The following is a 14,276-nucleotide window of genomic DNA, read 5'->3' as shown; positions in this document are numbered from 1 at the left end:
GAGACTGGAAGGTGACATTAGGGATTTCAAGGGTTTGAGCTCTCTTTTTTTGAAATCCCTGATGAAAAATCTGTCATCCCACTTTGGGGCAGTTTCAGGGACAGGTCAGGCTTTCCAGATGGCACTAGTAATAAAGAATCCACCTGCCAATGCAGGAGACATAAGAGACCAGGGTTCCATCCCTGGGTCAGGAAGATCCCCTGAAGGAGGGCACAGCAACCACACCGGTATTCTTACCTGAAGAATCCCATGGACAGAGGAGCCTGGAGGGCTACAGTCCATGGGGTCACAAAGAGTCGGACACAACTGAGCGCTTGTCAGCAGCAGCAGGAACAGGTTATCAAAGAGGACCCAGTGGAGTGAGGGACGCCAGGCGGGCATGCCCACTGTTTGAAATGGACTTTCCCTTAGAGAAGACCCAGAGTTCCAAGGGGTGATTGCTTAGTGCTGTTCTCGGTAAAGAACCCGGGGCAGAGGAACAGGCACCTGAAGAGGAATGCAAACTCTCCAGTGTTAAACTGAAGTGAAGTCTAGGCTCTCACACGCTGGTTTTCAGACGTTAGCAGGAATCAGAATCATCTGACAAGTTTGTGAAACCCAGAGCTTCTGACTGAGTAGGTCTGATACCGGCCCAAGGATTTGTGTGTCTATCAAGTTCCCAGGGAATGCTGATGCGGTCCAAGAAACATACATGGAGAACCAAGGCTCTCAGCCTCAGCTCCATATCAGACTCAGTTGGGGAGATGTTCATATTATAAAAACTTTTTCAGCTTTACTGAGATATAACTGACATATAACATTGTGTAAGTTGAAGGTGTATGTCTTGACTGAATATGTTTATAAATTGCAACTTAAGGAATTCCCTGGTGGTTCAGTGATTAGGACTCTGTGGTTTAACTGCAGGGGCATGGGGTTTGATCCCTGGTCAGGGAACTAAGATCCCACCTGCCAGGTTATGCAGCATGGCCAAATAAATAAATTAATTAAACTGCAATTTGATGACCACCATTGTATCAGCTGGGCTTCTTTAGCGGCTCAGAAGGTAAAGAATCCATCTGCCATGCAGGAGACCTGGGTTAGACCCCTGGGTGGGGAAGATCCCTTGGAGGAGGAAATGGCAACCCACTCCAGTATTCCTGCCTGGAAAACCCCATGGACAGAGGAGCCTGACTGGCTACAGTCTACGACCTCCTCTATCCTGCCCCATAACTGCCATTTCTTTTTTGTTTTGTGGAAAGAACCTTTAAGATCTGCTTTCTTAGCAACTTTCAGGTATAGGATACAGTATTATAAGCTATAATCCCCATACTATATGTTAAATACTCACGCTTTTATAACTGGAATGTTGTACCCTTTGACCAATATCTCCCCATTTCCTCCACTCCCAGCCCCTGGTAACCACCATTCTGCTCTGTTTCTCCACGTTTGCTGTTTTTAGATTCCATACATAAGTGAGATGACACAGTATTTGTCTTTCTCTGTCTGACTTATTTCACTAAGCACAATGCCCTCCAGGTCCAAGCTCGGGGAGCTTTTTAAATGTACCAGTGTCAGGGCCTTGTCCCCTAGAGTTTCTAATGTAATTGTTCCGAGGTGTGTTAGAGCGTCAGTAATTTTTAAGACCTCTCTAGGTCATCCAAGTATTTGCCCAAGCTTGAGAAATACTGCTCTAACCTGTGCCATCAGGTTAATGAGTAGATTTTAGGTCCCTTTTATTATCTTTCTGTAGAAAAAGCAAGAAATTGATGGGCTGGGGTGCGAGGTCAGGTCAGCACTCAAGACCCATGAATACATCAACCAGTGGCATACTCCTGGGTTTGCAGGAGCGAGCTCTATAAAACGCAGGCTTTTCAACACCAAGTGTTAACCGGAGACCTGTTTCTTAGCTGAGCAGCGGACATCCCCCCATTTGGAGGGGTGCTCTTCTCAATGCCTTTCCAAAATGGTAAGCTGGACTCAACCCCCAAAAGCAAATCGTTCCGTCTTCAATTCTCTTCCCTCCTTCATGGCAAGACGCGCATCTCAGGTTAAGTGCGAGCCTTTAACAGGAGTGACCTTTGCCAGGAGCAGAGGTTAGCTTATGGCAAACATGGTTTGAGTTATACATAACTAGAAATTACTAGCATCAATTAGTTTTTGTTCTATTAATATTTATGCTTTTGATTAAGATCGCTTCTTTATGGCATGAGAGAATGGCTATTCACCTGAAACTGTTAAGATGTTTCCTATTTAAATTGAATAAAATTTCAGTTCCACAAAATGAATTAAATCCAAGACACCTAAGATACACCATCGTGTCTACAGTTAACAATACTATACTGAATTCTTAAGAGTTTGCTAAGAGGGTGGGTCTTGTGTAAAATGTTCTTACCACAAAAATATAAATAAAAATGGTGGTGGGGGGAGCTTTTGGAGGTGATGGCTATGCTTACAGCATTGGTTTCACGGGTGTGTACTTACACTAAACTCGTCCAGTGGTATACGTTAGACGTGTACACTTTTTGTATACCAATCTCGCCTCAATAAAGTGCCTTATAAAACAACAACAAAAAAAAGAGGTCAGGATTCTTGAGACTTAATTTATTAACTTAGTGTCGGCTACTTTAAAATGCAACCAGAGGGACTTCCCTGGTGGTTCAGTGGCTAAGACTCTGTCTCCCAATGTAGGGGGCCAGCTTTGATCCCTGGTGGGGAAACCAGATCCCACATGCTGCAACTAAGACCAAATAAGACCACAGGCAAAGAAATAAATATTTTTAGAAAATAACAATAAAGTAAAATGCAACCAGAAAGTAAATCTCAATTGAAAATTCAAAAATATCAAGTAGAAGAATGAATTGAATGTTTAAAGTAGTAAATAATAATCCATATAACCATGGAGATGGTGGCTTTGTTAATAGAAAACAGGTTGTTTGCTAAAGATATGGACCCTGATGCTGGGAAAGACTGAAGGAAAAAGGAAGAAGGTGCCAGAGGGTACGATGGTTAGATAGCATCATGGACTCAATGGGTGTGAATTTGAGCAAACTCCAGGAGAAAGTGGAGGACAGGGGAGCCTGGCACGCTGCAGTCTATGGGGTTGCAAAGATGTGGGCATGACTTAGTGACTGAACAACAACCGCCACCTCCCTGTCCATCCACAACACACAATAAAACACAGAAATACCCACGAGTTGGTAAAATATATTTTATTTGTTCATACAAAGAAATAGTATGAATTACCAGAATTTCATTTTCCTAGAAACATCTTTCTCTGTGTAAAATTAATTTGTGTTATACATAGGACAAAATACTTGATTTAATTTTTTTTTCCTTTTTGTACATATTGGCTATTCTAACATCCAGGTTATAGTGGAAACAGCTAGGATTTGCACAGTATTTCAGATTACTGGGTTGAATGAAACTCAGTCATAAATTAATGTTACAAAAGTGAAAAAAAAAAATCTAACCACACCTTGACGTTTTACTGACCATCTTTCTTGATCAACCGAAAAGAAAAAGACATCGACTTCCACCTCGGCCTTTTTGACACTGAGTGTTTCTAGCTGAATGGACTCTTCCGTTTTTCCTTTCTTATGAAAATATCCTGGTAGGATCTGGAACTCTGTTTCTCCAATGTCTATAATGTACCTGTCACTCAGAGTGACTTTCTAGGAGGAAGGAGACAATTTCTCCTTCATCTTCCAACTAGATGCTTATGGTGCAGTCCGTGTACCTAAACACCTTCCAGGTCCCACGTACCAAGTTCACAGACTCCTGGACAAACACCTCAAAGACAGCGTGGGCTAGATAGGAAAAACAGAAACCTCCAATTTTTTTCTCAGCAGTTTTGTTTGTTTTTAAACACACTGAGTAGAGTGAAGAGTACCTCATGAATATCAGAGCTTTTCCTATAACCTGGAAGAAACCCAAAACGTGCGTTAGGACAAAATTTGCCAAGAGGTGATATGGTGTTTGCCTTCTAGCAGCAAAAAAGTTAAGTTGGTGGTCTTGTAGATGGCTGGAACAGGAAGAAAGTTAAGGCCTGATTTTATGTGTTGCCTGACTCCTCCAGGGGAAGACATGTGGGCCCTGTAATACATATCACGCAATGGGGTGTAACCTTGGGAGCCGTCAGGAGCAGTCAGAAACCGCAAGCCCTCAGACCCCTCAGAAGAGATGCACAGGAAATCTGATTAATTTGTCTTCCACGGAAAAACTCACTCTAGTCCTTCAGTGCTAATTATCAACATCTGTTTGGATTCAAGGATTTGACCTAGAATGGAACCTTGACTCACTTCAGTGTTCATGACTAAATGACCCTCCTTCAAGCTGAGGATTTCCTGTTTCAGTTTTAAGGCAGAGAATAAACAACTTAATCAAAAATGGTCCAGCTTGAAAAGACAAGCAGGGACCCGGAGGGGAAGGGGAAGCTTGTGTGCATTTCCCCCACGGCTTTGTGGCAAGCCCTTCTCTGAACTTCTCTGCAACTGGACATCACGTGCCACGCAGGGCACCAGAGCGGCCAGAAAGCAGATGGGGCAGGAGCAGGTGGTGGTTGTGGACTGACTCGGACTTGAAGCCATGTTCTACTCTAACGGAAAAGAGGCGGTGTTCTGGTTTATTTCTAATTAGCTTTCTGACTGGAGAAATGTATGATCAGTCAGCACCCTTATGAGGATGTCTCTGACACCCAAGCAGCAAGAAGGGAGAACCACCCCGTGGTTATGGGTGTTCCCCTAAGTGCAGGTTCACCTCGGCTTGGTAGAGGCAGTAACAAAGCTAGGGAATGATTACAGCATCTCAGGAATGCGTAGCTCCCTGCCCCCACCCCGTGTCCACCCTCCTACACCCAACCTACAGGATGACAGTTTTGCTGCTAAGCACAAACTAGCTATGTGGGCAAAGACAAACCAGCTTATCCACAAGACATCCCTTAAAGACCAGTATTTTGTTTCTCTAGTGAGCGAGTTATCGCATAGAACAGACAAAAGTGTCCTTTGTAACGACTGTAACCCAACCAGGTTGACAACATCTTCCCATATATTCCTTGATGAACGTATAATGCAAATGACAATTCCCATTCTGGGTTAGAAAACTGAGGATCAAGTGAAGACACTATTATTATGTCATATTGCTATACGGTTACCCAAGAGCTGATCAGCATCAAATGACTCCCCCGGCCTTCCCACCCCACCGCTCCCTCCAGAGAGAAGTAGAGGAGAGCATTCCGCATCAGCAGCTACAAGGCTGGTACCTCTCCTGCCAGGGCCTGGCTAGAAGAGACAGCCCAGGCTCAAGTGTCACAAGGCAACACGGGGCCAGCGTTCCCAGTCTCTTTTTATAAGAGCCACTCCTGGTTCTGTCTGGCTGTTGGCTACAGACCGTGTTGTCTGAGATGAGCTAGAAAATCCAAGGGGAGGAATTCCAGACCCCAAACGCGGGCTGGTCCTGGCATCTTGGTGGAGTCAGGAGGGGAGGCACCTGACCCCTTCAGGTCTCGACATCCGGCACCCCTGGTTCGTGCTGGTCGTTCTGCTAGCCGGGGGCAGGGCAGGGTTCTTTGGTGTGTCAAGGCAGAAACTGTCTGCCTGAGAACGGAGCACGATGCACTCACATGCAGATTAGAAGGGAACATCTTTATTTCTAAAGCAGCAGCCAAGCACAGGACCTGGGAGAGGGGGGGCGGGGGGGGGGGGCTGACATTTGCATACACTTCAAGCTGGTTGATGAACTGGGGATGGGGCAGAAGAGGAGGCAAGGGGGCAGCCTTCAAAATCAAAAGCTAAAGTCCATGAACTTGACCCCTCACCAGCAGGCTCTAAGAGGACATGGATGTCCCTGCCAAAGTAGCGATTCTCCCCGGTGCTGAGCGGACTTGAGGGGATGTGTGTGTGGTGGTGGGGGGTGGGGCAGACCTAGCACTGTGGTCTGGAGTCTGCGCCCTTGGACGTGTCAGAAAGTGGCGGAGGAAGCTGCCACGTGGCAGTCTGTCTCCTCAGAGCTTCCAGAGGTGGCCAGGCAGCCAGGGAAACCGGAGTTTCAGAACAAGGAGATGACAAATGCACCCAGACAGCGATCGAAGGCTGCATACCCGTAACAACAAAAATCTCAAGTTGTGCTTTTCTTTAAATACAATGGGTAGAAAGGAAACTCAAAGGAGGGGGAAAAAAAATGGAAGCACCATCCATTTCGAGGACAAGAAAATATTAGAAAACACTTTGGAATGTTAACAGATTACGTGACTCTCTAAAAGAGTGTGGCTAGGCAGCTTAGTGAATTAATTGCTTATGAATTAAAAATAAATTATTATAAAATAGATTTCTGTACATTTTACATACATATAATCTCTCTCAATATTTCCTACGCCCAAGAGGGTGCCATCAGTCCCAGCCGAAGTCGTGGCCCGTCATCTGGTAGAACTTGCGGTTGAAGGGCCGGTAGAAATCCCGCAGCTGCCGCAGCACCTGCGCGTCGATCTCGGGGTGGGGTCTGCCCTTGGTCTTGCCCAGGCAGTGGGGGCGGCCGCTGCCCTCCGCCTTCTTGAGGCAGGGGAAGCCCTTGGTCTGGTTGAAGTAGAAGTGCTTGTCCGAGATGATGCGCTTGAGGCCCAGGAAGTCCTGCACGCGGCCCAGCTCGCCGGCCGGGTCGCGCACCAGGCGCTCGCCGCTCACGAAGAGCATCTGGCGGGCGGGGAAGTGGCGCAGCCAGCGCTCCAGGTGCTCGGCGTACAGGCCGATCTGGATGGCGCTCCACGAGCGGTCCACCAGGCCCGCCGAGCGGTTCCGGAAGGCCAGGCTCTCGAAGCTGGGGATGTCGGGCCGCTTGGAGAGCGTCTGCGTGTAGTCCGACACGGCCCGCGTCACCGGGTCCCGGACCACCACCAGGAGCTTGGTGTCCTTGGACATGGCCGAGATGCGCGCGGGCGCCTCGCGCGTCACGAAGTAGCTGGGCGTCTTCTCCATGGTGATCTGGCCGTCCAGGGTCCTCGGCATCAGGTCCCTGCGCGGAGCAAACAGACCAGGGCGGGTCAGAGGCCACAGCTCTTTGGCCACACGTCTCAATAGCAATACTTTTTTTTCTCTATTCTTGCCTTTTTTTTTCTGTTTTTTTTTTTTTTTTTAATTGGAGGTTAACTGCTTTACAATACGTTAATTTCTGCTGTACAACACCCGTGAATCAGCCATATGTATCCATATATTCCCTCCCTCTGAGACTCCTTCCCACTCTTCCCGCCATCCCACCCCTCTAGGTCATCACAGAGCACCGAGTGGCAATGTCAGCACTTTTAATCCTGGCTTCATCTAATTTCAGTTTGTAGAAACGTTAAAAAAAATGCAAGTTGAATTTCAGAGCTAAGAGATATAGGTACGTCCCATCTGAAGGTTGGAGGCCAGCTGCTCTCCACCTAAGATGGGAAGGCACTTTAATTTAGGGTAGAAGGAGTAAGATTCGGCCTCTGAGATCTCCCCAGTGTCACCTCTCCCTTATTTTGGGGGGTATCCAGCTTTTAGATGGCCCAGAATATCTGACTTCAGAACACAGAGACCTCTGGCCTCTGGATACGTGCCTTTCAAAATAATATCACCTGGAGTGCCCAGAGATTTTGGTGTCCACGTGTCCTCGCTTTCCTGCCTTGCTCTGCTTACCATGCTGGGACAAAAGCCTGGTAGACACAAGAAGGAAAATGTCCCCTGAGCCAGTCAGGGTGTACTAGCATCGCCACAGTGACCACTGACCAAACGCCTTCACTGTGAAAGACATCCCTGAAGGCCTCGAGGCACATAGCTGCCAAAAAATCGGGAGGAGTCAGATGAAGTATAAACTGATGCGAAGAGAGAATTTGCTGAGACACAACTCTAGAAGCCTCCAAAACTACTTCAGATTCCATTTTATAGCTAGCTGGTGGAAATCTATTTTTATAGATCCCTGGTGTATGATGCAGGGAGCTCAAACTCAGTGCTCTGTGACAACCTAGAGGGGTGGGATGGGGTGGGAGGTGGGAGGGAGGTTCAAGAGGGAAGGGACGTGTGAATGCCTATAGTTGATTCATGTTGATACACGGCAGAAACCAACACAATATTGTAAAGCAATTATCCTCCAAATAAAAATAAATAATTTAAAAAGAGACAGGGACTTCCCTAGTGGTCCAGTGGCTAAGACTCACTCCTCGCTGCCAATGCAGGGTCCTGGGCTTGATCCCTGGTCAGGAAATGAAGGGTCCACATGCCACAACTAAGACCCGGTACAGCCAAAATAAATAAGTTAATAAATGAATATTTTTAATGGGAGAGAGAGACTTGTATGATATTTATTTATTGCCACATGATTTAAATGTAACCACACAGGCAGAACTTGAGCAAACTCCAGGAGATAGTGGAGGACAGGAAAGTCTGGCAGGCTGCAGTCTATGGGGTCACAAAGGGTCAGACGTGACTGAGCAACTAACACCGGATATTCTAAACGCCCAGCTTCAAGCCGTCCCTCAACTACTGAGACCAAAATTGCTTTACAGAGATGTTTATAGAAATGACAATATAAACTCTATCACAGGAGCAAGAAAGGGCAACAGACTCCTCCTTCACAGCAAATTAGAAGAAGCAGGCTTCTCCCTGATGGGGGGTGGCCGCACAACCCTGCAACCAGCCCCAGCTTAAGCTAAAGCTGGATTGACCCACTTTGCCCATTTACCACTTAGCTGAAGGTAGCCCTGTCATCAGGCTAATTCGATGGAGGATTAAAGAGGGCCCGGCTCTCAGCTTATTCTGCATTTCCCTCAAAAGCAGGTCGGGTCTGATTAAGTCCGAATTTTTTCCCTGTGTTCAGCCACCTACATCTAAACCGAGTCTACAAGAAAGGGTTCAATAGTCAAAATCCAAGTGCTATCCCTATGACTGAAGAAAACCCCACCCGCCACGTTCTCCAGGGCCATGCACATGGGGCAGGTTTGGGGTCTGTCTGCAGAGGGTCTGAGTGACCAAGCACAGGCACTGAAGTCCAGCCCCTGGTCTGATTCTCAGCACCCCGTGGACTGAGGTGTGTGCCCCTCACCTGTCCATGTCTCCATTTTCTCAACTGGTCCGTGAGATAAAGGATGATGTCCACCACCCAGGGTTTCTCCTTGGGACCGAGGCTGGGAGCTAATCAGTGCCAAAGAAAGGTTGTCAGTTCCCTGCTGTTGACAGTGTCAGGGAAAGGGTGCAAGGAGGCAAGGCTTGCACGCAGGGACTGGTCACTCCCTTGGTTCACCTGCAGAGGAGCCATGGGGATGCCCCTGGGACAAGCAAAGCTTCAGGAAGAGTGGACGTGGCTCTCTGCCCACCTGGGCTCCAGAACCACCTCTGAGCCCTTGCTGCATGCATCCCCTCGACAACCCTAGACAAGGGCCTGGCGATCACGGAGCAAAATGGCCAAGTGAGAGAGCCCATACCAGGATGAACAGAAAAGGAACAGGAAATGCTCACCCTCTTACAGTCCAAAGGCACAGCCTACTCAGCCATAATGCATCCTTGGACCAGGGTCAGATTCTTGGGTGACCCCCTACCACGCTGCAGTATAGGCTCCAAAGGACCCCATCTCCCTAGGGCAGTCCAGAAGTTGCACACAGATGTCAACAAGCACTCAGGGTCTTAAGACTTTCTCTGTTTATCAATAACAGCTGGGGAACTGCTGACACCGAGTCTCAGTCCCTGTTCACTGCAGGCTCCACAGCCACCTTCCCCTGGGCGTGCGTGGTGTGGACACAGAGCAGCTAATGGGTGACTACGCTACAGGATTCTCCATCATTTCAGCAGGTGCTCCCTGAGTCCTCTCCATGGGTTTCCAGGTGCATATCTGTGGCAGGGGGAGGGGAGTAGAATAAGCCACAAGAAATATGTCTCTTTGGGTTAAGGATTATTTTAGGCTGATTATTTTTAAGAAACAATGGACATTGAAAAGCTCTGAAAACCAGTGAATGCTAACTTTTAGTAAGAGACATTTATATTTATAAGGGAAATGCTGGGAAAGATTGAAAGCAGGAGGAGAAGAGGGTAACAGAGGATAAGATGGTTGCATGGCATCATAGACTCAGTGGACATGAGTCTGAGCAAATTCCGAGACACAGTGAAGGACAGGGAAGCCTGGCGTGCTGCAGTCCACGGGGTCACAAAGTCAGACACGACTGAGCAACTGAATAACAAGAGTGTCTTCCTGTCTGTACCAGGAGGAGAAGACTAGCTGTATCTCTAGAATCTCGTATCCATGGAGTTAAGTCTGCCCAACAGCTGTGCCCTTATCTACTGGACTTTTCCCCGCCACCTCCCAGAACTGGCCTCCCCCTTCTAAAAACCTTTTGTCTCCAGCTGGAGATGGCATTTAAGATGGAGGCTTGGGCTGTTTCCAAGACTTGCTCAGGTTTCCTGGGCATCTCCCTTGTACACAGGAGGGACACATGTTATTAAACTTGTTTGTTTTTCTTCTGTTGACTGTCTTTTATTACAGGGAACTGGGTTGGGGTGGGGGTGTCTCAGCTAAGAACCTGGAAGGGAGGAGGGAAAATTATTTTTCCTCCTCTCCCCTGGTCCCGAGGCCTGGGCTCAGACAGAGTGGGGCACCTCCCCAGCATGGCCCAAGAAGTGTGCTGTTGACCCTTCTGGGCAGTTAGAGGCAAGACCCTGTTCTTGCCTCTGTCAGCTCTTCTGTCACCCTCCACCCCCTCTGCCTCCCAGCACCCCTGGTCCTGGAGTGAAGCCCTTCTCCATTCACTTCCTGCGCCCAGCTTCCTACCACTCCCATCCTTCACTGGCCAGGCTCTTCTGTCCGGACACTCAGAACCTCTCTGGGCACAGCAGTGGCTCCGAGAAGAAAAGATGGAGATATGGCCGAGGTTGACCCCCCTTACGTGGGCCCTGCAGCTCACCCCAGTGGCCCTGCCAGTGGTGGCTCCAGCCACAGGCAGGCCTCGCAAGCCAGCAGGTGGATTGCAGTTAAATTGAGCAGCTCATTAGGAAAGCCAGTTTCTCAAACTGATAGCCGCAGCTAATAATCTAGGTGGCGCTTTGGGGCTCTCAGAGAAACTTTCACATACTGCGCCTCACCTAATCCCTCACACACACGCCTTCAAGGGGGCACTGCCAGCCCCAACCTACTGAGGAGGGAGCTGGGGCTGACGGGGAGGGTCACCCACTGCCAGTAGGCCGAGAGTCGGGCCCTCTGATACCCCCATCACCACACCTCCTCCACCCAGCCTTCTGAGTTTTTCCTACTATGATGAAATGTACAAAGAGCTATACACCTGTCCTTTCTTTAAAGAGATATCTGTATTTCTTCTTCTCATTTGGAGATTAGCATCTTAATAATAGGTATTCCAGGGCTAGAATCACATGACTACGATCATAATTGTTCAAAGATGAGTCAGATTTCGAAACAATAGATGTCTTAGGCTCACACACGCTTGCTATTAACTGCATAGGATGAGGCTGGGGGTTCAGGACAGGATGGAACAGTAGTTCCTCCTGCCAGAGGCCGCGCCCCCGCCCCCCCCCCCCCGCCCCATCCTCCCCACTCCACCTCGTGGGCAGGAAGGGACACTCTTCCACACCTGGCACCCATTCCCCAGGCTGCTTATGAAGCCAGTGGACCTGGAGGTCTCTCTGGGGCAAGTCTCAGGAAGATGCGTGCTCCCACCCACCCGTCCTCAGGACAAGAAGAGATGCTAAGCAGAGGCTTCAGGGGACACCCACGACATTCAGGCCTGGGGATGACCAGCCTGGGAGCGCCAGGGCCCTCAAAGACCTGGACCACGGAGCAGGAGCCTGGGAAACGGGAGGATCTGCAGCAGGTATTTCAGGCTTTCAACATGTTTCAGGAAACTCAAAAGAAAGCAACGGGCCCCTCTGCGGTGGCGGGATTCAGCCTTGTTGCCGAGGGACTGGATGCCCAGGGCCCCGCCCTAGACCCATAGAATCAGGCCCCTGTGGGTGGGGCCCTGACAGGGGAATCTCTCTGATGATGCCAACCTGCAGCCAGGCTGGAAGTTGTCACCCTGGGGCATCCATGAGCCTGGCAGCTGCCCTGCACTTCAGCCCCTTATTCTGCGGATGCCCTGTGCACCTATGTCGGGGGGCATGGTGCTGGGTGGTGATGGAGGCCCCCCATGGTGGAAAAAAAAATCAAGAAAACAATATTTTTAACAGAACAAAAGCTGTTCAGCTAATCCAAGGCAGGATTTGAACCAAATTCCTGGAGTGAAGTCTAGAGAACTCGGGGTCATATCCTCCCCGCCAAAGCAGACCAGGCCCCAAAGAGAAGGTGCTGCCCCACCTGCCCATGTGTGAGACACAGGTTCGATCCCAAGGTCAGGAAGATCCCCTGGACAAAGGAGGCTGGCAGGCTACAGTCCATGGGGGTCACAAAGAGTCAGACACGACTGAGCAACTAAACAACAACAAAGACATGCGTGTATGCAGATGCATAGAGATGCCCCCCCACACACACACACACACACTACACCGAGCTAATCATCAAACACAAATCAGGCTCTCACTGAAACAAAATGAGGCACTCTGAAAGAACTAGAAGAAACCCGAGTGATGACAGACTAAGGCGCATCTAACTCTTTCATCATCTGAAGTTAGATAACATCAACATAAACAGAGGAAAGGAAAAAACAAACAGGTGAAGAATAGTACAAGCCTCGAATCATCCGATTTATGCTTTTGCCAAATTCATGGCTTAAAATGAAACTAAGGTCTCTTCATTTTTGAAAAGCTCATGAAACTAAGATGAATTGAGGTCAAAACGACCACTGGGCCGTTTCCTCTTTCACAGGCTTGTGGCAGGTGAACCAGGAGGATGTCTAGAGTCAGGTTTGAGGATGCAGAATCTCAGCCCTGGATCTGGGCGCTCACCTGCACCTGTGCCTTCGCCAGACTCAGGAGTAGCTGAGAGCCGACCTGTGGACTCAGCCTCCTGAGGGGCATGGCAGTCACGGGCTTTGGAGAAGTCCAGTGTTTACAATGAACAGCCCACATCTCAACGGGGCTCTTATGCATTACCTCGGAAAGCAGACTCTTAAAAACAAACCTTCAAGCCAACAGGCGGAGGAAATTTGAATGAACCAGACAAGTTCTAAAAGCCTTGTAATTCTGATGTTCTTCAGCGGCCAATGTTGCCCTAATTTTCTTTTTCTGCTTCTTTTCTTTCTTTGGATGGCATGTCGGCTCCCAGAGTCCAGCAAGTGAACTTATTGTTGGAACTGGCAAGTTACGCAAGAAAAAAGAGGAAGATTATTGAGATGGGTGTAACCCACCGCACTACAGCCAAACAGATGCTGAGACACTGACACAAAACAGATGATGGACGGGAATGAACTTGAACTTCAGAGAGCAGACAAAGCTGCAAGCCACAATGGGGTGGGGTGGGCCCCGCTCCCTCCGGGACTGACGAAAACTAGAAAGAGGGGAGGATGATCTCTTTGTTTGGTTCCAGAAACACCATATATATACACACACACACACACACTAGTATAGATAAAATAGATAAATAAGTACCTGCTGGATAGCACAGGGAATGCTACTCAATATTCTATAATGATCTATTTGAGAAAAGAATCTGAAATAGAGTTAAATAGATAGAGACAGGTATATGTATAACTAAATCCCTTTGCTGCACACCTGAAACATAAATTAGTTGTAAATCAGCTATACTCCAATTAAAATAAATAAATAAATAGTCTCATGTTTCCTGACCTCCAATAAAGATCTTTTTTCTTCCTTTTTAGAACCTACTTTTTAACCTATAGACACAAATCATCATTCTGTCCAGTTCTATGCCTTTGGACAAATGCACAGAATTGTCTAACAGCCAGCCTCACAGTCATGATCCAGCTCAGTTCCATCACGCCTCACTCTTTCTCTTGCACTGCTCCTTTCCATCAAAATCGAAAATCGAACTCTGTGCATGAGGCAGATCCCTTTACAAATGGCCCTAGGCTGCCCAAATCCTTGTGTTGATACCACTGGGATGGAAATATTGATTGAGAAGAGAAAATGGTCAATAGACTTAGACATTTCGACATCACAGATCTATTTACTGTTGCTTTAAGAGAAGAAGAAGCTACAAGTTGTTTCCGGGTCACTGTCTTCCAGTTCTGGCTCCTAACTAGCTTGTCCCCATCCCCCACCCCACTCCCACATCCCTGCGTCCTTGGCTTCCTGGTCTGTAAATCAGTACCACGGAGGAGGTCAAATTCTGATAAACTACCCTGAGGTCAAGCTCAGGGTGGGGAGGACAGGCCAGGAAGCAATGATGCCACA

At 48.2% G+C, this 14,276-nt stretch overlaps 1 protein-coding gene across 1 annotated transcript in view; it reads right to left on the bottom strand.

Moving 5' to 3' along the window:
- Window positions 1-3,173: 3,173 nt before the first annotated feature.
- LOC101115554 (heparan sulfate glucosamine 3-O-sulfotransferase 3B1) overlaps window positions 3,174-14,276 on the bottom strand; it is a 40,287-nt gene continuing 29,184 nt past the window's right edge. Inside the window, 1 exon segment of the mRNA XM_004012715.5 lies at window positions 3,174-6,981. Coding sequence (XP_004012764.3) covers window positions 6,363-6,981 — 619 coding nt within the window. The 3' untranslated portion in view covers window positions 3,174-6,362.

Source organism: Ovis aries, chromosome 11, assembly GCF_016772045.2.
Source record: "Ovis aries strain OAR_USU_Benz2616 breed Rambouillet chromosome 11, ARS-UI_Ramb_v3.0, whole genome shotgun sequence".
In the NCBI taxonomy this organism is placed as follows: Eukaryota; Metazoa; Chordata; class Mammalia; order Artiodactyla; family Bovidae; genus Ovis; species Ovis aries.
This window is presented reverse-complemented; position numbering and strand designations above follow the sequence as displayed.